This window comes from Myodes glareolus, chromosome 2 (genome assembly GCF_982192425.1).
Source record: "Myodes glareolus chromosome 2, mMyoGla1.1, whole genome shotgun sequence".
NCBI classification, from domain to species: Eukaryota; Metazoa; Chordata; class Mammalia; order Rodentia; family Cricetidae; genus Myodes; species Myodes glareolus.
The window spans coordinates 26,745,870-26,773,673 of NC_142027.1; the positions used below are offsets into that span (position 1 = coordinate 26,745,870).

General features: G+C 36.4%; 1 protein-coding gene across 16 annotated transcripts in view; it reads left to right on the top strand.

Moving 5' to 3' along the window:
* Robo2 (roundabout guidance receptor 2) overlaps positions 1 to 3,972 on the top strand; it is a 1,551,815-nt gene extending 1,547,843 nt beyond the window's left edge. For all 16 annotated transcript variants that reach the window (XM_048422498.3, XM_085685684.2, XM_085685682.2 and 13 more), the window contains one exon: positions 171 to 3,972. In XM_048422498.3, coding sequence (XP_048278455.1) covers positions 171 to 172 — 2 coding nt within the window. In that variant the 3' untranslated portion in view covers positions 173 to 3,972. The remainder of the gene's footprint in view (positions 1 to 170) is intronic.
* Positions 3,973 to 27,804: the final 23,832 nt, after the last annotated feature.

Below are 27,804 nucleotides of genomic sequence, written 5' to 3' on the forward strand. Positions count from 1 at the left end.
CCGATCAGTCTTGAAAGAGAATGACTTAAACTCACAAATGCAATACTTAGCTGACAATCTTTAAATGACAGTCTGGTTGCTTTGATTTTATTGCTATCCAGGATAGAAAAATATTTAACATATGAGAAAGCTGTATTTATGAATATTGGTTTTTGCTTTTTTTTTTCCAGAGTAACTGAGAGGGGACATACAAAGATGCTCTGAGGACCATCAGGTCTGAACTCATGGAAGTGATAACATTTAACAGTGCAATGAACAATTTCTTTATTTATGTACTATTAAAAAAAACTGTAAATGCAATGTAAAGACACACAGCCACACGTATCCCACAGTTATTTTCTTGTGTTCTCCTCTTAATTACACCACCTACCTTAACTCTTTCTTGTCAGGAGTATATAAGAAAAAGAAAGAAAACAAAACTCACCCTCCAGGAAGAAAAGGATTTCCTCTGTATATAATTTCTTTTTTGCATTGCTATGCAAGCTCACTCTTTTCAACTCTGTTCATATTATTGTCTGTTCTTATTGGTCTGTTGTACTATATGTGAATTAATGGGCTGTGGTGCCATATATTAACTTTTAATTGTGTAACTTTTTATGTTTAAATTTTGCACTGCAATTTTATTTGGTGATAAGCACAAATCTCTACTCCTCATGACATGAAGAAAAAAGATTGAATGTGAAGGGAGTTTTCTGTACTGTAAGTTAGGTTGGGTAATGCTGGTGTAACCAATCCTGTGATGGTTTTCATTTGGGAGTGTAGAAATAGGAAGATTTGAAGGAATGATAGTGTTGGCAAAGTCTTCTTGAAACATCAGATATTGTGTGAATTTTAAGAAGAAGAAAGATGGCTTTTACTATTGAAAAAAGCACGGGTCAAAAGAAAGAAGTTTAAGTCTAGATGAATATGGGTTAAAGTATGTTGGTAGCAAAGATGTACTAACTTGCTTTAAAATTATAATTAAAGTTTTATTTAGAATCAACTTTACAGTCATTGTAACTGACCCAATTGAAAATTACAATGAGCAAAATGAAATTAAGATGTTACAAGAGATCTGTATTTATACTACAGCTTTTAAAAAATAACATTTTTGAAAGACCATAATTAACCTTTCCAATTCATTAAATTGGAGTATAACATAAAGTTACCCAAGGAAACAAAGAATCAACTCTAGAAATTTTAGCAACTAGTTAAAGAAGCAACTTGTTATTAGGACATACTCAAACCAATCTTGGATATTGCTCATCTTTCTAATACATGTACAGTACATACTAGAGGATATGGCCACATCATTTAAGTTCATTACTTAAAAATCTTATGCATTATACATACAATTTTGTTTTTAGTTTGATTAGACAGTGAAATTGATGCCACCAAATGTATAGGCAAGTTGTTAAGCGCTTAACTTAAGTAACTTAAGCAGTACTCTCAGTATGTTCAGTTAACAATTAGTAGATTTATTGAACTGAATATTTTCTGGTACATTCTCAGAAATTGGCTACCAACGAAAATTTGTTTGACCCATTTTGAATGAGTAAATTGGAAAGAACAGTCAAACGGGAGAAAATGCATGTTTATACACTTTTTAAATAAAACCAAATCTTGTAAGTGGACATTAATAACAGTGTCCTGCCTCATTTGTTTTCACGGCTTTGAGAACGAGGAGTCTCTGGACATCAATTATATATGCTCAAAATAAATGTGACTTTGAAATGTATGTTAGCTACTGTACATGTATGTAAGTCAAGTAGATGATAGCCTTCCTCAAATTACCACTTATGACATTTTCCCATGTGCTACCTACACAATCTTCAATTAGAGTCCTGCCAATGTTTTCTATTATTTTTTCCATATGATATGTTCAATAGATGGAATCTTAAAAAAATATTCATTGTGATGGTCAAAATGTTTGGTTCTCAAGTAAGAGACGTTTTGATTGACAATACACACTGTGCATTATTGGCTCAGTGCCAATTCATATGACATTATAATATGAAATACAGAAGTTCATGGTTTCAAGGCTACTGTACCACAGACAAGCATAGAATGTGATGTTCTTCATGGGTCTCAAAATTGTCTTAGTGCCATGTAGTTAATTTTCTTCACTGAAGGGACAAGTAATTCTGATACATCCTTTAACAACTTTTTACCATCAGTGCCTGAATTTTATTGAAATTTGATGTCTCTGGAACAAGGAAATGGGAAAAGTTGAACAGTTTCTGTGAAAAAGATAGAGGATTATGTAATTATTGTCAACTCCAAGATACAATGACTTTAACTTTGCATTTACACAGTTCCCTATTCCATGTCTTTTATTTAAAAGCATAGGTTCTTTTAAGAAATGTATTTTGTTGGATTTTCAATTTATGTTCATGAATAACATAATTTAGTGTAAAACAATATATCAAAAGTATGGTAACTGACATTGGAAGATTATTATTAAACCAAGTCACAAGAAATGAGATCTTTAGATCACATGATGGCTTTCAGAATTATTTGGGATTTTAGTACCACGTCTTCCTCATTGTCTGCAGTATAGAATTATAAGCAGTTAGACTGTGTTCATACAGATTACAGACTGTGATTATTGCAATATCTTTTACCCAATATATGCCAGGAAGACAAGAAAACATGCTATGACCATTCAAATTCAGACATAGTATCACAGACAGAAAGCCTTCATCATCTAGGTATTTGTATAAATACATTCATCATTAATATTCATATTGTTGACAGGGGAACATATACCTTGTGAGAGTCCCGTGTCTTGCCCTTTTGTAGTCGATTGAATGTGATAGGAAATCTACTGAGCTCACTCTTCTGTGAGCCTGAACAGAAACCCACATAAGCCATCAGAAGGAATTCTGGGTAGAAACGAAACCTAATTTTTTGCTCAAAGGCAATATTGCTGTGTAGTCATGCCAGACCCAAGCATAGCTTCTTTCAGAACAGGCAAAGTCTCCTTAGGGAATGCAACAAAAGCATCCCCAAACTCAGGTATGCCAGTATAAGCAGCGGAATTCACCAACCCTTTCCAGGCCATTTTACAAAAGTAACTTAGGTGAGGACAGGACTATGAAAACATTGAACTCCTTCACAGGATTTGGAGCAGCTCAAGGAAGTGTATAGGAAAGTCAAGACCAATGTGTAAGACAACATATGACCAAAGTGAAGTAAAACCTTGCAAATTTACTTACTTTGACTAACAAAACAGATCTAGTATGTTCTATGTTATAGTATAATGTTCTGCATATTTATATACATTTTCAGTAGGATTTCAGTTGCAATTTTTAAAGTGATTTCATAGAATACTACCAAGTTCTACTTAATGAATTTATGCAACTTTTCATTGATGATTAAACAATTACTGCATCAATGAGCTCACAACTGCAGATCACTTCCCTGAGAATTGATCTTGTTAATATTGAAGATATGCAAAACCATAATATTCACTACTGTTAGCTTATTCATCTACTTCTGTATATTGCGGGTGGGGGGAAAACCCTGTCTTTTCCACATTATCTGAGAGGTGAAATGATTTTTTTCTTTGCATTATCATAATGGGTACTTCAAATGAAACCACATACATTTTTAAAGGACATGTCATTTACAGATATTTTTTACTCTTATAATTTTAAAAGTGTTCGTTGTGATTTCAAAGTGTTACAAGATAATGGATTTTGTGGCCGTGGGTAGACTTTTGATACTTTGTTTTATAGATAAATTTTTTCAATGTAGTTTATTTGAGTCAACAAACACTATCCAAAATCTCGTTGTGTTTCATTTGATGTTGTTAGATCAGCAAAGAATTGGGCATAAAATTGATTCATAGTATTGTCAAAAAATTGTGTATTGTGTATCCACTGGGAAAAATAAAAAATATATTCACATTTCAATTTTGTAAAAAAAGCCATTTATGTAAAACAAATTTGTCTGTGGACAAAACAAAAATAGACCTATGTGTCACTTTGAGAGCTCTGTGGATATTTTTGGCCCTATTCATATTTCTTTTAATAATTCAGAGATGGATCAAAAGTGCTAAGTAGGAAATTATGTTGACTAGGTAGTCATGATTAAAAGACACCAATAAAGACTACAAGTATTTAGAATTATACCTCCTTCTCTGTGCAGCACTAATTTGAAGATCTATTCCCTGCCACATAGTGAAGTGTAGGTAAGCAGCAAACTTATTTGACCAACAGAACTACTGTACTGATATTTTGAAAGGTAAGTAAATGCAACTGGAAGCAAGTGGCCCCTTTTTATTTGTTTGTCTTAGAAAGGTAATGATGCATCGCTGTGAGCGCATGAAGACTGATGCATCAGTTCAGGAAATGAGTAGAAAAGTATTCTCTCTTGTACTTCATGAATATTCCAATCTTTTTTAATTAAAATTAAATTACAACTACAGGGCATGATTCTTGCCAAAAATAAAAAATGCATTTGTGTTCATTAATAAATCCAGTAACAATAAAAATAAAGAGAAAAAAATGGGAAAATCATGCAACACTGAAATGTTCATTTTAAAGTATCTTAAGGAGCACATAGTAAAAGGACTGTGTAATTCAGTTACATTTATTTTAACTAACTGAGAAGGGAATAAGACACTAAGAGAATAATTATAAATAATGTGCACAGTGTGATGAAAATATATAAACATGTAAATTAAAAACAAATATACCAGTTACCTCTGTGTCAAATGACAGAAGAATGAGAAAACCACCATTACTTTATTGAATCTCTATTTTGGAAACACTAAGACTAAGAAAATGTGTAAAAGTATCAAAACAGTTTATACATACTTTCTTAATTATTGTATATACAAGCTCAAGAAAAGATATGTCATCATTACGAGAATGCTCACACAAATTATAATACTGTGTACCTCCAATTTAAGAAAACCTGCTTTATTTTGTTCAGATAAGAGAGCAGCAGATGTCAAGTTACAATTACTTTCCAGAAAAAGTGAAATAATACCAGATATTACCACAAATATATTTTTAAGAGTTAAATAGGAAAGATGGGTTTACACGTTTAGCTATTAGGGTCAAAGCACTGGCATGCACACACACACATATATATATATATGTGCACTGTAAAAACATAACCTTTAGCTTCATAGACATATATAAGGAATTAGGTGATAGGTCTATTATATATCTGTTCATTGCTATTGCTTTATATACCATATTTAAGAAAAATTAGGAAAGTAGCTAGCCTTTGCATTGTCTAGTCAACACATTTTGGTTTTGCAAACCAAACCTTTAAAAACCTGTAGGAGAATCTGGGCATATGAGTATGTGCGTACAGACATACAGTAGTGTATATTTCCAGAATATCTGAAATTACGAAGATAACTTATTATGTACTCAAACATATAATGTTTGATATATATGTCTTATTTGTATGTTATATGTTTGAATGAGTGAATTATATCACAATTAAAGAAAAATACATTGCACTCAAATACCACAGCCTTGAGCTAAAATTACATTTATCCCAGACCACTTTAAGTGTCCTTTCCCTGCAACAACACTGCTATACCTTTAACTAAACTGCAGGCCTCAGTAGATCTAGCCTTTAGGTAGAAGACGTCTTTTAGACAATGTATTCTGGTGTTTCTCTAAGCAATACTTTTCAATATTTTACATATGACTAATTGATTTATTTACTGTTTGTTCACTCATTCCATTTGAGAGGAAGAATAGTGATTCTGAGCTTAAATTAAATATTCAGAGTGCTTGAAAGAAAAGTAACCTTTGTCTTCAGAAATAGATTAATATCTTCTGTTAAATGTTGCCCTGGTTTCTAGGAAAGCATCGTTTGATTAATGGTTTGTGCTAAGAGGAACAATAAACAAAGCCTTCAAATATATTCCAAAGCAATAAATTCTATACCAACTTTATTCACATCTCCCACTTCCCTCATGTTATCCATGTTCCTAGGTTTTCTAAAAATAGTCTATGGAATATTAGTGAATATTTAAAAACAAAGAACACAGGGTAGATATTTCTATACTAGTTGATGTCCTTAAAAAGGCATTAAAATCTTTATAAAATATTTTGAAATTACATTTAGTTAGACTCTGTGTGGTGTGTGTGTACACATACCATAGCCCTTACATAGAGAATCGAAGATAGCTTAAGGTGGTTAATGTTCTCCTTCTACCATGTAGTTTTGGGGACCAAACGTGAATTGTCAGTGTGCCCATGTCAATTCGTCACTGATGGTGCTCAAGTCTGCCATGGAAAACAACTCCTTTCCCAGGAATATCTTATGATACTGGTGCTATATAAAACCCACCTTGAAAAAATAATCTCATAGAGACTACCTTATTGTTCATAGACACGGACTTTATCTTTCAGTGCCCACTAAAGGCCTTCCATTGCTGTCTTTTATTTTAAGGCAAACATTGAGACGTGAGAGGAAAAAAAAACATGCAAATATCAGGTGTTCTGTGGAAATGACAGAAAATCATATTCAGTGAGAAAGTAGTTCTTTGTTTCCAGAACTAAAACTTCTGTGTTCTGCTCTTCCAAAAGGTAGGATTGCACAGTGTTCTTTAGGTGTCCATAATTCTTTTGAATACTTGAAGTTTGAAATCATTAGGCTGCAGTTCAGCCATTGAAGTGCACCCAATACCTTTCATTGAGTTCAAATCAGAGTTCCTCTACCCGGATACTGTTTTTAGCACTAGTGTTTTATCCTTCTCAAGTTCTGGGTCAAGTGGAACTTTGCTAAAAATAATAGAAGGCAGCATAAAATTTAGGGATGTGAGGCTTATCTCTGCCAGATAAAAACAGCTAAGTCTCAGTAAAAATTGAAAGCACACTAACTAGTAATGACAGAAATCAAACTACTCAGAAATGTGTAAAGGCAGAAGGATAGAAGAGAAAATGGACAACTATTATGGTCATTGACTGGCCATGAGTTCAAAATGGCAGTATAAGAAAGAAAAGTAGGACTGTGGGTATACTTATTTAAATTTACTCAATTTGTTTAGAATAGCAGATCAGCACAGTATGTAGATTAAAATGTTCGGAAGAATATAACTTGGAAAAAAGATGCTGCTAAGTAACTAGTATTCAGATAAAGGTATGGATGGGTAAGGGAAGTGAAAGCAGCCTGAGGGAAAAAGATGCATGAGAATAATGAGTCATGATTTTAAGAGAGGAGAAACTCAGAGTGTTTCAGTAAGTGTGAAAGTATTGCATTCTTACCCAAAAGTCTACAAAGTATTAGCAGACAATTTAAAAAGAAATAAGACAACAGAGTGAAGATCCAAGGTTGAAAATGAAAAGAAATTTAAATTTCACTTGAGTCCTTCAGGAATGGGTTTAAATTTTACTTGCTATATAATTTTGATATAAATTAGTGCTAGGACACATTTGTAGTGTGTAAGAGAGCTACATTTTTTTTTAGTTTCCAGAATTCAAAGAAAGTTTAAAATGTGCAATGAGAATAAAGAACTATTTTCTTCATTAATATTCAAATTGAAAATATTGTGTTTCTTTTCTGATGTTTCATGTGAAATAAACATAATCCTTAAAATGTAGGACATAGTCAATAAACAAAGTGGAAACACAAATATACACACATATACATAAATACATATATGCACATTTTTATGGGAGGATGGAGCAAAACGTTTTCAGCTCAGAGGTGGTGGATGGCCCCATGAACATAGCACCTTCCAGACATAATAGGACAGCTGCACAGAACTCACAGGATGAACTCACAGAAACTGTAATGATGTGCCCAAAACCTGTAAAAATTGAGGCATTGAAGCTAAGAAAATCTCTACACTGAGAAGGGGATGTGGACACAAATTTTTACTTACAGTCAAGAAAATATGTGTAATTAATACATTCCGGGAGAACAAAAAATTCAGCTTTTTTTTTCTCCCAATGAAGTGACTCTGAATCTACCAGCCACACTCCAGTCAACCCTCATACTCAGCAGCAGACCAACGGATTTCGTGGGTGTGTGTATGGGGGTGGGTGTAGATTTATATTTTTGTCTTTTGTTTGGGGGAGAATGACAGAGAGAGAGAGAGAGAGAGAGAGAGAGAGAGAGAGAGAGAGAGAGAACACAAAGTTTGATGGAAAGGTAGTACAGCAAAATTTTGGAGGACTTGGGGAGGAGAAAGATTATGATTGAAATATATAACAAAATACGTTTTTTTATGGAATGAAATAAAGAGAATAACGTTAAATCCCTTCAAACACAAATTAAGATGGAGATACTCAGGGAATGCTGACAAAAGACCAAAATCCAAACAAAACCTGTGGTGGTTAAGACATCTATCACAAGATAATAAAGGATTTAAATAATCTGTTTATCACAAATACACACACACACACACACATACTCATTTACAAAAGTATGACCATCATATATAGCATATGCATATGAAGTAAAGATATTTGATACTTAAACAGCAAAACATTATTTTAAATGAATAACCTCATATTTTATAAATAATTTTGAGCCCAGAGGATTCTAATAGAGTAGGTAAACATATAATAATATCATGATACAGGCACAGTTTTATCACTAAAGTAGAAGAAAGTGAAGTGAAACATGTAAGATGATAAATAATACCAAAATACATTTTTGAGTGATGGATATAAGTGATAGAAAAGGTCAAAACAGAGCCCAGAAAACAATGAGGGTTGATATATTGGATGATAACCGTGACTGAACTTAATACAACCCGACCTTAGCACTGTGTGGGATATCTCAGAGACAAGGAAATGAAGCAACACACTGCATTAAGCTATAGGAACATATACTCTGGTTTGGGAGTCAGTTATAGATTTGCGTTTGGTGGAATGAAACCTATGGAAAATACATTATAAGGTGCTTCACAGAGCAAGAAAAACAAGCCTCATACTCAGGCACCGGGAATCATGTGAAGAATCTCAGATGGAATAATGCCCTCTACAGTGCTCTTTCTCAGAACAAGAGATGTATTGCTGGGCTTCATTTCCCCAAAATAAAAGCAGCAATCCATGAGGTCGCCTTGCATATTAAACACAGAAGAAATGTAGTATAGAAAATAATAAATAAGAAAGCTAATGGCACAGTCCATTTGTCAGATAGCAGTGGAATAAGCTCAGTGATGTGGTAGGGGTCAAAGGTAAAAGGACTACAGAGAAGGTAGCATTAGTGTCTGAAATCACTAAACATCTGAAAGACTGAAGACAGAGTCTGGCATGGCCACTTCATGGTCTGAGGAAAAAAAAAACTGAGTCTTCAATGCTCACAGGAGAGCCTAGCCTTTGGAAAACAAAGAGTCAATTTCATCTTCAACTCTTATGTTGTCAAACTTGTTATTCATGTGGTAAGACTCAAAAGAAAAAATGCTATGAAAGCCTAAATCTGCAAACAAAATACGTAGCATAAATAAAATTATGTGAGATATTTGTATGTAGGACATTTCACAGAAGCATCAACAGGAAATGCCAGACAAAAGCATGATGTGACAGACTTCGCTGAGTACAGACAGAGTCGGAGTGACTTTTCACCCATGCGCTATTGAATGTAGCAGAAGCAAAACAGACCCCAAGGCTCAAATAGGAACTTCATTAGAGAAAATTAAGAACAAAAGACAATGAAGATAAATCTTGCAATAATCTGCCTGAGGATCAAGCAGTAAAGAAACACAGACAAATAAAGCTATAACCTGGGAAGAACAGATGAATGACAACAAAGATAACAGTGGGTAATAAAACTTCAAGAGAAAAATGGAATGAAAAACAAAATGTGGTCTTTCTCTTTTCCTCCCTCCTGTCACATCCTCCCCTAAGACCATAATGAGTTGTTCATTTTCTCTTGTTAAAAACCAACAACAGAAAGTCTAGGAAACATGAAAAATAATTAGAGTGTAGGACTAAATGTGGATAATTATAAAGTGGCAAGACACAATTAATCACCCATTCCCTGAAAACATCTTTTCTAAAATAACTCTCCAGTTGTAAAAGGCACAAGAATTTTAGTTTTATGGTACTTTTACACACTCTCACACATGGACACTACACTACACACACACACACACACAAACACACACACACAAACCTAGCAGTAGAAATTTCCTATAAATCTTGGGGAAATAATCAACACACACGTTTGGACAGGAGTTTGTTAGAATAGTTTTCCATGTTAAAAATATGTACCTGTTGACTTTATTTGATCTCTCTTTCTCTTTGTCTTTCTCTCTGTCTCTGTCTCTGTGTGTGTGTGTGTGTGTGTGTGTGTGTGTGTTTGTGTTTGTGTGTGTCCGTGTCCTTTCTCATTATAGATTATTACTGGAGATTTCATGTTTACCATGTTAATATTGTGTGTTGTTAAAAGGAGTGATTCTTTGTAAAGACATGTCAGTTTATTTTCCCAGCCATTGTAAGTTTGGGAAGGCATTATAAATAAAGATTGAGGATTATAACAATGTACAATACTGTTCTAGTTAGAATTTTATTGCTGTAAAGAGACATCATGACTATGGTAACTCTTATAAAGGAAAATATTTAATTGGTGCTGACTTACAGTTTCAGGAGTTTAGTCCACTATAATTATGGTGGTGTGCAGCCAGGCATGGTGCTAGAGAAGAAGCTGGGAGTTCTACATCTGGATCCACAGGCAGCCAGAAGAGGCTATGAACCACTGGCTTGTCTTGACCATCTGAGACCTCAAAATCCACTATCTTCAACAAATGCACTTTCTCCAACAAAGCCACACCCATTCCAGCAAGGCAATTCCTTTTATAGTGCCACTCCTTGTGTGCCTAAGGGGACTTTAAGCTTCTGGCAAAATTTTGAATCATGGAGCTGTGTAAATACTGAGTTGATTTGAAAATGTTAGTACCCACTAAAGTCTTTTACTAAATAGAGTTGCCAAAATGGTGATTCCATTTGTCAGTGTCCATTCTGGGTTTCACAAAACATCCCATGTAATAGCTTGCAATAGGAGAATATTGCTGGACAATTGAATTAAAATCCAAAACAGAATAGTGTATTTACATCAAATGCCTTCAGAAGCTCCCAGTCAACTGGTTGTTGAAGACTGTGTTTTGGGCTTCAATTAATTTAAACTGTGCAAAAAAATCTTAAAACTTTACTTTAGTTTGTGTTCTCAAGTACATATGAAATCATTCTAGGAAATAAATATCATAAAATTCAATGCAAGTAATGTTTAATAGGTGATTTTTAATGTATAAATAATGGGAAAGAAAGTAGCACGATCATCATTTGTAATATGAGGGCTGACTTGTTGGGGTTTCTGTCCCATCCGGTACCCCACAACCTGCAAGCCATGAAGAAAATTACACACAGGACTCCATAAGATTAAAAACTGATTGGCCCATTAGGTCAGGCTTCTTATTAGTCCTTGTAACTTCTATTAACCCATTATTATTATCTATGGTAGCCATATGGCTTGGTACATTTTTCAGCTGTCAGCTCACATGTTGCCTCTTCGGTGGTCTGGGCAGGAATGGTAGAGGGAGCTTCCTGCTTCCCAGAGTATTCCTGTTCTCACCGCCCTGCCTCTACTTTCTGTCTGGTTGACCCACCTATACTTCCTGCCTGGCCAATCAGCGTTTTATTAAAATACATGATTGACAGAATACAGACAATTCTCCTGTACCATTTCCCTCTCTGTTTTTTTTTTTAAACAAAGGAAAATACCCATAGTCCATTTGTTGGGAATGTGGGCGTAGTATTTCAGGCTACTTCCTGCTGGTTGGGGGCGCTGATGATCTTATGGGAACCTGTTCTGGATGAACAATTCTGTTATCTGGGTCATCTGTTCTTATCAGAGATTTCTCAGGTGGTCTTCCTTTATTGAACCTGATTTTTCTGAACTCAGAATGAATCCACAGTCTCTCATTTTCTGTGAAGACAAAAGTAAAATCTCTTCTCCAAAGTAACATACCTTTTGACTTCAGTTTTGAAGCCAAGGTATTTTCAAAATACCTATCTTGGGTTAGTTCAGCAGCATTTATAAACAAAAGTCTTTTAGCAGCTGTTTTTCCTTCCTCAGCATTCAAACAATTCAAAGAAGGCATAATAGCATACAATATCAAGATTCTCTGTGTATTTTCCATCTTTATGTGGCTTTATTTTAACCTATATTTCTTTTATTTTTACTTTTAACTTTTGGCTTTTTGAGACAGGTTCTCTGTATATATCTTTGTCCTGGAATAACTCTGTAGACCAGGCTGTCCTTGAACTCACAGAGATCCACTTGCCTCTGCTTCTCAAGTGCTGAGATCAAAGGTGTATGCTACCACACCTTGAACTCACAGAGATCTGTCTGTCTCTGCCTCCCAGGCATTGGGATTAAAGATGTGTGCTACCACACCTTGAAGTCACAGAGGTCAATCTACCTCTGCCACTTGAAGTCTCAGAGGTCAATTTACCTCTGCCTCCCAGGCATTGGGATTAAAGATGTGTACCACCACACCCTACTTCTCTCTCTTTTTTTAATTTTTAATGACTTTAACCTTTAGCCTGCATATATTTTTAACACACTGTAAACCATTTAGAGGTTTTCTTTGTCTTTGAATCTCTTTTTACTGTATATCTCTCTTTTTCTGACCACAAGAGTCTTTAATTTACCAAACAATATCGGTAGAACTAAGCCGTGGCTTTGACAGTTAGATCCAGCCCATTACTTAGCTTTCCAGACTCATGGCTGAGGTACCAGCCAGAGCTGTGTTCACTGCCACAATTCTATGGCGTTTCAAGGTCCTTGCCAGCAAGCAAGCTGTAGTATTCTGCTCATAGACCACACTCAGTCGGACAGCCTGCCTGAAAGAGTCAGAGATTGCCCTGGCAGGACAGCCCAGAAAGCCGGCATTTTAAAACAGCGCAGCTTTTTTCCTGCTACGACTGAAAACCGAAAAGCATGCGTTCAGCTTTTCACCAATACCATTTAAGTGTTTCATGGCAGGACCTCTTAAAGGAGCTGCAGGGTTTTGCAGCTAAAGCTGAGTCAGGAAGCCTCTCTTAGATGAGAGCACTTGCTTGCCTCTAGCAAGCAGAGTAGACTCGAGAAATTGCTGCCACCAAGAAAACATGCTTTACTCTATTCTTTTCAAAACTTTCTGAGTCTTTCTGTGGATTCAGTTATCCACGTCTGGGCACCATTTGTAACATGAGGGCCGGCTTGTTGGGGTTTCTGTCCCACCCGGTACTCCACAGCCCGCAAGCCACAAAGAAAATTACACACAGGACTCCATAAGATTATACACTGATTGATCCATTAGGTCAGGCTTCTTATTAGTCCTTGTATCTTATATTAACCCATTATTATTATCTATGGTAGCCATTTGGCTTGGTACATTTTTCAGCTGTGAGCTCACATGTTGCCTCTTTGGTGGTGTGGGTAGGAATGGCAGAGGGAGCTTCCTGCTTCCCAGAGTATTCCTGTTCTCATTGCCCCACCTCTACTTCCTGTCTGGTTGACTCACCTATACTTCTTGCCTGGCCAATCAGCATTTTATTAAAATACATGATTGACAGAATACAGACAATTCTCCCACACCAATCATTGGAACTGTTTTCAAATAGAATAACTTCAAAATATGAATCCTTTGTTAAAAAAAAAACAACTAAGATTGAAGTCTCAGTAAATATCACTGTACCCAATGCAAAGTTTTGGTAGGATTAAAAACTTAGTGATACCTTGATATAGTTTACCTGTGAGGGCCTATCTAAGCAAGAAGCACAGAGTCGAGACTTTCTTGTGAAGATCTTTAGACACTGCTTTGTCTGAGTTATTTGTTTAGTAGAAGAATAACCCCTTCACTTTAAAATTGGTCCAGCACGTGGTGGCACTGAAGAATTCTTTCCCAAACAGCACCAAATCAGATGTGGTAGCACATGCTTGTGTTCCTAGGCCTCACAAGGTGGAAGTAGAATTAGCAAACTGAGGCCATTCTCACCTCCATGATAAGATCGTTTCTCCACATTTTCCAGTCCAACCAACCAAACACTCACGAGTTCTAGTCAGGTTATGCACCAAGTATTTCAACAATCTGCTGAACTCCGCAGATGTTATCCAACATACAATAAAAGCAACCTGTCAATTGAATGGATGCATCTAAGACTTTCCATCCAGGTGCTTATGAATGTGCGATATAACATATCTGTGGAATAATCTGAGATTGTCTCTGCCAGACTAAAGGAAATAAGCAAAGAATGTAGGATGGGATACAGAAGGCTTTGAGCCTGTTTTGCCTTTAGCAACCATCCCCAAATGTTTGGAGTTCAGAAGGACTCTTATCTCACGCTCAAGGACAATACTATTTTCATAGGGCAGGAGATCCCCCAATATGCCTCATATAGTGACACGTCATCCTGCACAGTTGCACTGAAAAAATTTATAAGCAAATAAAATAAACAATAATAAATAAATGAAATGGAATGAAATGGAAGTTGTTCCAACAGTTTTCAGACTCACTGAGAATCCACTGCTTGTTTTTTTGCTTTCTTGCCTTCAAAACAGGAGCATCTGTTGGAAGCTTATTCAGCTATTGTAATCTGGAAACACACAATTTTTCTGATTTCACAACTTTATTACTAGAGAAGAATTGTGTCTTAGGATATTTATGTGCTATTTGATGAAACTTTAAATTTTAGACTTTGAATCAATTGATGCCAGAATGGTCCTGGAATTTGGTGGCTGCCAGTTTGAAATAAATACATTTTCCATGTAAGTAAGGCATGAGGGGAACCTAAATTTGATCTTCAATACCAAAAACAAACAAACAAGCAAGCAACATCAACAAACATCCAAACCCTAGCATGGTGGCTTGTGCTTACAAGTCTAATGGCAGTGGGGGAGCCGAGACAGAGGTAGAAATAACATCTGTGGGATCTAAGATCACTGTTCAGCCATCTTAGCTTACTTGGTTAGTTGCTGGTCAATGAGAAAATCTGTCTTAATTAAACAACAACAAAAACAAACACCAAACAAAGCAAACAAACAAAAAAACAAACATAGATCAAGGCAAGGAAGAACAATCAAGGATGTCCTCCTCTCACCTCCACTTCTCCACTTGTCTCCATTTGTGTCACATATGCACACACAGAGACACACATGTGTGTGCATGAATGTGCACGCATGCACACATATAAATATGAAGCCTAAGGCTAAAAGCTAAATTAGGTCTCCCTGAAATTCACATGTTGAAACTGCAAGTCTCAATACCACTGCGCTTGTAGACTCCAGGAAACCATGAAGGTTAAATGAGGCAAGGCAGATGGAGCACTAATTAGATAAACTTATTATAAAAGGAGGAGATGGCCAGGAATATAGTTGATGGGTAGATTTCTTGTTTGTCTGGCACAGGGCCTGGGTTTGGTATTTCAATCCACAAAAATTATATTGGAAAAAAAGAAGAATCTTCGGATCCTGTGTTTATGGCAACAAAATCAGAGTCCATATGAGAGATAGTGTCACGGTAGCAATGAGAAGCCAGAATGGGGCTTCTCATCAGAAATGGCCCTGTGGAATTTGATCTGCAACTCCTCTCTGGGACCAGATTTTTATGGTTTCATCTATGCAGTCAGTTTCTGGTTATTTGCTTATTGCTTTTGTTGTGATGGTTTAAGCTGATAATCAAAGTTATATTTTAAAACTTAGATGTTGAGCAGAAAAAAAAAAACAAATCTTACTTCCTTATGCTTAACCCACTCAAGGTGGTTTTGGTTTTTACTTTGTTGTTTAACTGTCCCTGTTGTCACCTTAGGGCAGTAGCCTGGGCTGGAGAGTCAGAGGACTCATGAATAAAACAGTGCGTCGCTTTGGCTCTGCTCTTCACTCCTGTTCTTTAGGCCAGACGGTTAATGGTGCCATTGCAGGACGCTTTGTGAAGACTATTGCCACCATACGCATCATTTGGCAGTGGCATACTTCCCAACCACCAGTTGCCAGGGCAACCCAAGTATTGATTGCTGTCATTTTGCCCATGTTTGCTTCCGCTATCTTCTTTATCTTCTGAGTTTGCTAAGATATATTTATAGGAAAGTAAAATGTATGTGTTTGTATGTGTGTGGGGTAATTGAGATGCACATATGAAAGCTAAATGATTTTCTGTGTCTCAATCTTACCCTCTGCTTGCTTGTTTATTTCTTTTCCTCACCCCAATAAATATCGCAAACCAATAATTCCTCTTGTACACTGTAATTTTAACGGAAGAAGAGCTATGTTCCGGAGTGTTTTCTAGGATCATTTTCAGAGGTTCATGCACCCTAGATCTAGGAAACCAAGCACAAACCCCACATAGGAAATGACAAACACTTCTTTCAAAATATTAGTTCTAAATTTAGTTACAAAAGAGACATTCTCATATGGAAAGAATCGAGTCCACTTGTGTCACTCAAATTCTCATTAACATTTCATTAAAGAATAATGAGTGTGGAGTTGGAACACAAAGAAACTTCCAGTTCTCTCTCTGACACTAACTAATTGGACAGCATGGGCCATTGTCATATGGCCTCTCACAGTTTATAAATACCATACAAATTTATCATATAATATTGGTCAATCATATACTATATCCAAATGATGAACAGAGAGAAAGTAAATGAAGCCAAACACATAAAACAACACAAAAATCAACAGAATGTCAGGTTCCATATTGCAGAAGAAATTATATGTTTGTGAAAGGAGCAGATAAAAGATAAAAATATTAGCATCGCGGGTGACCTTACACCTGGGAATTACAACCTGCCTGCATATGGAGTGTGTGGTATGTGGCTAGTACTCCAAGTATACAAACTGTGCTCATTCTTCAGCCATAATAAAGAAGAGGTCCCGTGATTTATGGAAGGATTATAAAGTAGTGTGTCATTCCTGTTATCAGTATTCTAGGTGCAGAGACAGAAGGATCCCTGAGAAGTTGAGGCTTACATGGTAAATTGCAGGCCATCCAGGGTAAGTGGATAGACTCTATCTCATGAAAGCATCAAAGATACAACCTCAATGAAAAAAAGATCTGTGGTCAGGGGATGACAAGGACTGTGTATGAAGAGTTGGGTTTTCATGACATCTGCTGTCCCCCATAATTGCAGGAATGTATTTGTTAGGCAGTCAGAGGACACCCCATAGTCCACGATGCTGCTTTCTCTTGGGAGCAGAATGAAATTATATTTTGTTTTAGAGCTCTTTTAGTTTTGAACTTCCCTAGTTATCTGATCCAAGAGCAAACAATACATTATTCTCCCTACATGACATAGATGCATGGCAAGCAGAGACAACAAACAAAATAATTCAATAAGTGACCAGAAGAGTACACATTTCAGCAGTAGTAACATGAGGCTAAGGTGGCCAAACCTACAGACAAAATCTTTTAAAGATATTGTGACTAAACAATTAGAGTGTCAGATGGGATAGACTGGCCTTCCAGAAGTCATCTCTATGAATATAGAAAAACCTGATGCAGAGAAATGACTGTCAGGATTATTAAAACCTCAGCGTCTATGGAGCCTTGATTGGGACAAATGTGCTATATTAAGTGCAAGTAAAATATAAAATAAATCTACTGAATACCATGCAAATAGTTTGAAGGATCCATGAACATATGAGATTAATAACTTAAAATGTAGATTAAATACATCCTTGGAGGTAAAGTAAAACACATAGGGAAAGAAATGTTAATATTCATTGGTTAGGAGGGCTAGAAAGAAATGCTATATCCAATTATGTACAGTCAGTGTGTAGATATGGAAATGGAAGGAACATCATAAATTAATTGGAAAGTCAGACTGATGTTGGAAGTCCTACTGTATATGTGTTGCTTTTATTGGTTAATGAATAAGGAAGCTGCTTGTGTCTATCACAGGGTAGAATACAGAAGGGTGAGAATTTCATTACAGAGATAGAGGGAGAAAGTAGGTGGAGACAGGGAGAAGCCATGTAGCTTCCTGAGGAGAAAGACATGAGCTACCATTCTGAACCTTGCCAGTAAATCACGAGCCTCATGGTAATACACAGAATAATAGAAATGGGTTAATTTAAGACATAAGAGTTAGCTAGAAATACACTTAAGTCATTGGCCAATTAGTATTGCAAATAATAAATGTTCTGTGTGATTATTTCGGGTCTGGGCAGCCAAAAACTAATAAGCAGCCTTCACCAACACCAGGCAATGACCTTGGCTTTAGGACCATAATTGAAACTTAGAATATTATAAACTGCTTGCTTAACCATTTTTTCTCCTGGAAGTAAATTGTGTGGAACAATTTTCTTCTCCTTCCTCAGTTTCTTTTGGGACTCTGGTCCCGTTAAGTCATGTATAGTGCACAACACGTGCTACACACGAATGGCCTCAGCCTTGTATCCAGCATCAAGAAGTGGCCTTGGGAGGAGCCTAAGAAAGAACTCCTTTACAAGCCCTGAGTCTGAAACAGACTCTGTGGTCTTATTCTCCTCTTTGCATAGGTTAATATCATTTAGAACAAGTAGCACAGTAGTGGTTAGCCACTAAAATTATGGAGTCCCTTGTAGTCCTGTGATTACTGATTGATTTACTTCCTTCCATCCCTCTTAGCACGCACATACACCACAGCCATATTTTAAAAGATTGACAGAGTGACATTTAATGAGGAAAAAAAATCAAGGCGAAAAAAAGCCTTTCTTTATTAGATATATAGATCCCCACCTTGGCTAGATTTATAGGCTTCGTTACATGCAGCAGCATAGCCATAATGGAACCTATTGGATAACCTTTCCCCACTCCATTACAGTTCTTAAACCTGTTCGAATTCTGTCTCTTATTTCACTGTCAAAAGTTTTGAAGTCTTGGGATGTTGGGTAATTCCCTTGTTTCTTTCAAAGGACATGACTGTTCATTAAGCTTGAAGCTGTGGCCTTCATGTTTCTAGACAGTCACAAATATCTTTAAATGTCATCCAGGCATGACTGTGCGTATAAGATTGAGGAGGTTTTTGCAATTGGGTTCAGGGAAATGATGACCTAGCTGTCATTTATCATCAATAAGGCCCGAATGATGGTTCATGTCAACACTCTGCTGGACAGAAATGCCAGGCCAGGCCATTCCCCCAGCATTCAGACAATGCTGTGGATGGCCCTTCTTGGACAATCTTCTTTATTTCACTTTGTTAAATTACTAAAGTTAAAGAATATATTTACTTCTATTGCAAGTAAGAACAAACTACTTGTCAAGTGCACTGATTCTGTGAGTTCAGGAAATACCTCTCAGCCCTGGGGACTGTAGACAAGAATGTTCACCGAAGAAGGAAATCTTTATTACTGTGAGAGCAGAGCAAGCTGTTGATACTGTAGAGCTGTGCCATTTTTCTAACTGGATTGCATCTGCTCGTTGAAAAGACAGGCAACTAGACTGTTGCTGGAGATAATAGGATCTGGGACTGGAAAGCCTTCGTATTTTATTAGGACTACATTGATCCCATTTCTTTAAGCCACCAGAGTGTTATTTCACATTCCAGCGTCTGCATAACTGCATTTCCTTTGTTTCTCGGTTCCATTTAAAATTCCCTGGCACATCAAGCCTAGTGAATGTCAGCAAAGATAACTATCAACATGTAATGGTCTCCAACTACAGCAACGTGTGCTTGAAAGCCCTAAATGAGCAAGTCTCTCTATAGTAAGTGGGAGCGAAGGGAGGACAAATGAACTCCAACCACTTGATATCTCTGCCAGGGTTCATTTGCAGTTTCACTATGCAGAGATTATAATACTTACTACAGATGGTCAAGGAATGGGAAAATGTTACATAAATAAGACCATCTAAACTAAACGCGGGGCAGGTATTCCCCATACGCATTGCCAAGAAACTCTATATGAAGCCTCAAAATCATGTAAGGAAAGGACATGAGTGGGTGCCACAAGCACATCCTAAAATGACAGTTTAATAACTTCAGCACAACTCTTGTTTCAGTTCTTGCACAAAAGGCCATGGCAAATAAAATGTTTTGAAAGCGTAACCTATTATTTCTACTGATTTAGTGAGTCTCACCTAAGGAATAAACAAGTTCTGCAGACTTTTCAGGGTTTAACTTGTGCAGCATGCAAGATACCTCCTTTCATCATCTGTCAAACATCCACCCACGATGAAACATGCTTACCTCATCATGTGGCTAGGTAGACTTTCTCAAGACGCTGGATTTCCCTGTGATATGAATTTCCAAGACTCTAAGGTAGATACTGTAGGAGTTTGTAAGATACCCCTTCAAGTGTCAGCTATCCTTACTTGGTTCACAAACTTTGTTGACAATAAAACATAGCATCAACCTGGGATTAAGGCAAGATAATTTTACAAGGGCACTGATATTGGGAAACCTGATTATGGGAGGTCAAACTTACAGGACAGCTGTTAAGATTCATGATAATATTAAAGCTGAAGGAAATGTAACAACATACTGTGAGAAAGGTACCATTGTACATCAGAATCTTCTTCAGGTATGATATAATTGTGTTCTGATAAATTGGCTGAATGTCAAAAGCATTATTAATTAGAAATGCACTTTGCTCCTGATCCTGCCAAGTAAAACAGAAAAAAGCTTTGCCTAGTCTATCTTAAATATACTCATGACTCTTGTATTATCCTATGCTTGGGGAAATATCATCTAGATAATATCAATTTTATAACAAAGGGATAATATATGACAGATGAATATAGATACAGAATATGTAGAAAGACTGCGTAATATCGAAAGCAAGCCAGCAGTGCACAGTGCACTATAGAACACTGGTTGTATAACTTTATGGTCATGTAGCTTCCTGAGCAATGTGACTCAAGGTCACTGACAAATATCAAACACAAATAACCTAGGGAAAAAACAAAATCCAGTATTTAACTTTGCATTCTAATGAATTTATCTTGATTTCACATATTTATAAACTGGAGACTTTTTAAAGTCAAGTCATTATAAATGGGAGGCACCTTTAGTTCCACTAGTCTTTCACTTTTAATCATTATAATAATCCACTGAGTTTTGTTTTACAGATGGCAAGTTCTAATAAATTAATTCACTCGTTTTACCACATAGCACCATTGTATCCAAAGCAGTGGCTAGAATTCTAAGACAGCCCTTGTGATCTCTGACCCACATTGTCCCTCCCCTGACTGTTACATGACAAAAGGATTTTGTAGATTTAATTAAGGTTTCTAATTAGTTGACCTCAATATAGGGAGATTATCTAGGTGGGCCTAACCTAATCAAGGCATTTAAAACCAGGGGATTTTCTCCGGCGAACAGTAGAAGAGAAAGCCAGAGAGATAAAAAGCACACAAATGATTCAAGGAGCCTCACTTGACTTTGAAGAGAGAGGCGGCGTGAGAAACTGCACTGGTGACTCTTACAGTTTTGAGTAACTACAGAGCAACATCCAACAGGGAAATAGTAACTCCAGTCATATAATTCCAAGACACTGTATTCCACCAACCCTTCGAGTGAGCTTCACAGATAATTCACCCAGTGTCTTCAGGTGTGAGCCAAGCCAGACTATTCCTTCACTTTAACTTTGTGATATGTAATCAGAGATACATCTAAAATTTCCTGGATTTCTAAATCGTACAGTTGAGCTCAAAAGTAAGTGCATTTTGTTTTGCCACTAAATGTGATAATTAGTTACATAGCAACTGAACTAATACATCTGTGGGACTTTTCATGATCTTACATTCTTCTCAGTCTTTGTATTTGTCTGTTTGTGTTGCTAGGTCAAAAGATTACTGACTGGGTGATTTATAAACAATACAGATATATTTCTCACAAAACTAGAGGCCAGCAAGCCCAGGTTTAAGCTTTGTATAGTTGTTTATAGAAATTCCTTCCTCTGGAGGTAAGGACAATGTATAATCACAATTATGTGTAAAGTCATGTAATTATGGAAGAGTTGGCATCTTTATAAGGACCTTAATACTGCTCATAAAGAAGAAATGGTTTTCCATAATTACTTCTTGGCAACCTGACATTTACAAATAGTAATGGGCAACAATTACATTTGGGAGAGAAAAAAGATTCAGACCATAACAATTTCTCTTCTCTCCCATTCATATCTCCCCATTTTTATACCACCCCCAAAGGGGCATATTCTCATAGAGTCATGTCATGAGGTCCTTCTGTAAATTTTATTTTGAGGAATTCATTCTAAATTAACACCGATGGTTCTAGACAATTGACAGATGGGATAGAATCCTGGAGTGGGGTCATTTAGTTGTTGGCAATGTGAGGGCATTGTTTATGGACATTAGATCATAATTCTTTGTATAGTATGTGTACAGCCCTCCTCTGTGTCAAGACGGTTTTGTATGAAGACAGGAAGGGGTAGTTTAGCTCATGCCATGACCCTTCCACTTGTGCTATACATGGAAGAGGTTTATTTTAGAGTTCATGTTATGTATCACTATGCTGAAGGAAGAAAATGACAAGCTGAGATCATGATGTGAAAGTGAAATGGCCTCTCTGGTAACATAAACAGAGATGTACAGCCAGAGAGTAGAGCACATGGAGAAACCGACTGAAAATGGGGTGACAAATCTACCAGAGTGAGAAGAATGCTAATTCAGAGAGGCAGTCTCTAAAATTAAACCAGAAAAGGAATGATATTCTGATACCACACACGGAGATGCTTGGGTAAATGTGTCTGAATACATTGAGCTGAAGATTTTTACAGTTCTCTGTCGTTGTAAAAGTGACCAATTAACTGTGCTTGAACATACCAACATCCTCTTTCCTCAGTCTTTGCTTGTAGATTATGGTGAGTCCTACCCTGAAGAACACTCTCCCTGACAAAGACACTAATATCTAGAGTCAAATCTTAAGACATTCTCCTGTGAAATGTGATCACAGGGAGAGGACACAGATAATTTACAAGCAAAGGTCTTGGGTAGTATTATACAGTTCAAATAAAGAATGTATCTGGCCAGTGAAAGGTAGACAGACTAGTTACTTCATTATTGGTTTGGAAAAGAGAATGTAGAAATAAACACCTGGGACTGATGCTCAATTTGCAAATCTTGGTATATTATTTCTATCCAAAGAAAATGTGTTGTCAGGATTTATAAGAAAAAGATAAAAAAGGGGGGAGAGCAGGGGGACAAAATGTCTCACTAGTATAAGTCACCCTCTTCTGCACTCATCAAAGCCAGAGTTCACCGAGAGCTATTGAGTATTCGTGATAAAAAAAGAAAATGCTGCCTAAGCATAGATGGGGAAAGTATGGTTTCACTGTAACAATGCTGATACAGTGACTATCTTTGAAAATGTTTGACTTGTCGGCATCACAGATGGATGTTGAGTCTTTGCTCTGTTACCAACTCTCCAGGGGAATCAGCCTCTTGGTGGCAAGTTGATTATACTGAACCCCCTCTTCAATAGAACGGACCATAATTGATGGATCTGCTTATATGAGTTTTCCTTATCTAAAACTGTACTGGTGTAATATGTAATACTTACCATATGTCTGACTGTTATTTAATCCTGTGTAATATTTCTTTAGACTGGAGGACACATTTTAGAGAAAAGTGAGGGTATCGTCGAACATGTGCCTAGGAAATTGCCAGCTTTACTATTTTGTGTGGCACCCAAAGCCTGGAGAACAGAAAGAATGGTGCAATCGTCAACTGACAAGGCATGGTAGAGTTACATATCACATACTAGTTTAGAAGATTGCCACAGGTGTGCTATGTGCATTTGATCAATAGCCTTTTACATCATTCACCATAGCTAGAGAGGGTTTGCATAGACTGTGGGATGGAAGCTGAAGTGGAACAGCCCACTGTTTACAGTGACTCCATTAGAGGATTCTTGTTTTCTCTCTTTTATGCTCAAGGTCAATTTTCTTTCCCATGCTGAGTTTTTGAGAGTTCATTCTGAAATAGGCAGAACACCATAGAAGATATTTTAGCATTTTACTTCAAGAGATATTTTGGAAGAAGGAGCTCCAAGATACAAAGGTGGAAGGACAAATTCAGAAAAGATGAGGCAACTGAAGGTAAAATATGGTAACAATTTATATGAAGGTAATAACATGAGACTATGATCAATCATGGACAGACTAAGGAGAAACGATGATAGACCTCAGATCCTGATACATTTAAAAGGCCTATGACTGGATGGAAGATGTCAAGACTTCCTTAGACCTCAGCTTGTATTATTAGGGAGAGGGATTACTAATTAGTCAAAAAATTGCAAAGCAGTAAAAACAAAACAAAAACCACATAATAATGCAACTGGAAGTAGGCTAAACGGAAACTATCTGAATAGTGTTAAAGGATACAAAGTGCATCCCTTTCCTTTTCCTTGCTCACTGCAAGTGAAATTTAGACTGGATCCTCCGCCTTCCGTGGTTTCTAATTTGACCACTGTTGCTTTACCATCTCCATTCAAAGCAAATTCTGTTCTCCCTTTGTGAAGTGACTTTTAGGAAAGGTCCCATTGTTGCATTCAACCACTCTTAGATAGTACTTATTCTTCTTGGGATAGTTATTATTCCCAGCTTAGAGTCCGTATTATAGAATTAGGCCAAGTTGAAATTTAGAGTATATCATTAGTTCATTTGCATAATTCTCAGTATTTTTGAAACAACTCATGTATAATAAGACAAGTAACTGTACCTATGCCATTAGATGAAATAAGAAAATAAGATAACAGCATAAAATCATTTAGAGTCCTGTGTTCAAACACTTAATAGTCACATTTCTAGACTTTTGTAAAGGGGTTCATTTTACTGCATCATGAAGTTTCTTAATATGCACTTGATAAGTTGCATCCATGTAACTTTTGTTTACAGACAGTATGTTACCATATCTGGCACAGTGTTCTATATGATACATGATTATAGATTCTCTTCATCAGTCACACACACACACACACATGCACACATATGATATGTATCTCTTAATACTCCAAATTATATGTCAGTCTCTTTTCCCCTACTGGATACTTCTTAACGATGGGGATTGTTACAACCTGACTTGACAACCTAACAAGACAGCCTTACTTCTTTGGAGGGAGGGGTAGATGGCATCATTGTAAATGGCATTTCAACTCTAAAAACCTAAGCCTTATTTCTGAATTATTGCACTCAGTGATAAACAATCTTAAATTCTAACATGACAGAACTGAACATGCCTAGTTAGCAAAGCATACTTTGGGTTTGATTAGGAGGGTATTTCCAGAGCCAATGAGAACAAGAAGCTTGAGCCAAAATGAGTACATAATTTAATCCATTGACAGGTTCAAAACTACAATATACAGTGAGTATCATGGAACTCTACAAAGTAGAACTTTGCCGGAGAAAATGACCACCTGTGTATGTGCTCTGAAGGGCACCTCCTAATACTGACTCTTCCCTCTTTATTTTCTGCTTGCTGGAACAGCTTGGGTGGACAGCTTTGTTCTACCACACACTCAACCGCAAGTCAGGAACAATGCAGAAGACAAATAGAAATTATTGGCTCTATATTATAAATCTATCTGCCTATACACTGCTTGTGCTGAGTGTCTATAATGATAAAAAATCCTTTCACATGCAAGGCTAGAACTAATCTTTCTCCCTTTATACTTCCAGTGCTAAATGGGCTCTATGTCATTTTTATGGTACTTGTTGCTTTCTTATCATTGGTTCAGGTTTTCAAAATGTGAAGATCAGGATTACTGACTTTATGAGTTTCTAAATTACTGATAAATTGTGGCAAGATGATGTATATAAAAAGACTTAAAACCTAGTTATGGTATGGACTTTGATGATACACAGGACAATATCATTAAGATTTAGAAAATAACACCCCAAACTAACTAATATAAGTTATAATAGGAAGAAGAAAACACAAGTGTATATATTTCATGTTGAACATTTCCCATGATTCATTTTCCTAGACACTTTTTATGTGGTTTATTTAAGTTAGTTATTATAGCAGCCCTGTGGTATTCATTATTTCTGTTTAACAGGAAATGGTAGTAAAGGTCCCTTGAGTAAGAAAGAATGTTTGAACCCTATGTGATAAGCATTCATGCACAACAATTCTAAGCCCCTCAAACCATGCCCCGCCTGTTAGATTAGAATTAGCAAGATACTGAGAGTTGCTGCAGGGAAATATTCGAGTTCAACTGGAATTATTTCAAGAAAGCTGAGTAAACTGAGTCCGCACAGGGAGGAAATCTGTGGATGTATGAATAGAGCTAAGGGAAGTGCAGCTGAGGTTGATGTGCATGAAGAGTCTGGATTTCTATTCATTTTAATGGATAATCCCGACAGCTCTTTTTACTCCTGTCTTCCTCAACCCCATTCCTCTTCCACTCCCTTACATTTTTTCCTCCTCTGTTCTTCTCCCTCCTCTTTATGGGAACCGGAGACAAAGTTAAATTCTGAGTCTCTATGTTATAAATTTTCTGCCACTGCTGCTCCTATCGAAAATGTGGGATTTTTCTGTTTTCTTTTGTTTTATTTTTCAGAAATATGAGTTGCATAAATTTAAAGCATGTGCAGTGAGTAAGAAATGTGATTGAAATGGAAGAATAGTGATTAAAAATCAGATTAGAAGAGGAGCAGAATCAACTAAGTGAGTCCCATAAAGAAAGAGAAAAAATATGTTCATATTTTGTATTCATATTTTGACTTCTGCTCAGAATAAGGTTTGGAAATTATCACTGCTTACTATACTTTCCCTGAAACAGCATTTTGAAATTTCAGGTAATTGACATTTGGAATCCTGCTCAGTAACAGGATGCTTGCTTAGCATGCACGAGGCCTGAGGTTTGATTTTTAGCACCAAGCAAAATAATCTACAACATGAGAAAAAATTCAATGATTTTACTTTTCTTACCTCAAGTTAATGAATATCTGTCTTATTTCTTAACTAGAAACCTTGGTAGCATATAATTATCTCTTTTTCCGTATTCTTCAAGTGTATAAAGTTTAAATGCTTGTTTTTAACTTTCCTGTCAGATTCTGGAGAGTGACTTCTCTCTACGCAGCATCGTTTTGATCTCTCTGTATCAATTTCTATGATCAAAAACAATTAGTCAAGAACAAGTATAATTAATATTTGCTGATCATCTCTCCCAGGCTAAGTAATGTACCATCCCAATTGCCCATGAAAAAAGATGTCCCATGCACATGCTATCTGCAGAGTTTCTATTAGTCACCTGTGGTTAAATACAAACTGTTTTAAATAAATACTCAAGGACCATAAGTCTAGTGGCCATAGTAATAAGCTTCTCACTCTGAAAGTTACAAAATACAGCTTTATAACTCAGGACCCGAGATGTCACAGTTGTCATGATTGAGTCCCTGCCTTTTTGCAATCAACCGTGCTGTCCTCTCCTGCAGTTTTAGGTCATCTGCCATGCTTTCAGCATAGTAGCAGTCCTCTTAATATGTACGAATTCCAGCTGGAGAAATTCTAGGACTTGTTTTGCAAAGAAGTAAACAATTCCTCTCTGTCCAATTTTAATTTGACATGTTTAATTTTTAATTAGTGTTTATCCAGCCAAGCTTATACTCATCTGTGTATAGAAAATCTGCAATATGTGGGGGTAAGCAAGAACAAAGGAGTAATGATTACATATCATCTATTTGACATAATCATATTTAATAGGTTTGCATTATATTTGTTCTTATTTTTCACACACTCACTGTATGGTAGTCTTGGAGATTATTTAACTTTGTAAATGATCTCATTAATGAAAAGACATTTGGGACAATTCTAGATACAGAGCTGGCATTATAGCTTTTGCAAATATTTTTGTCCGGTACAATAGTGATTATTTACAGAGTACCTGAACATTACTAATTTTAGAAATTATGTTA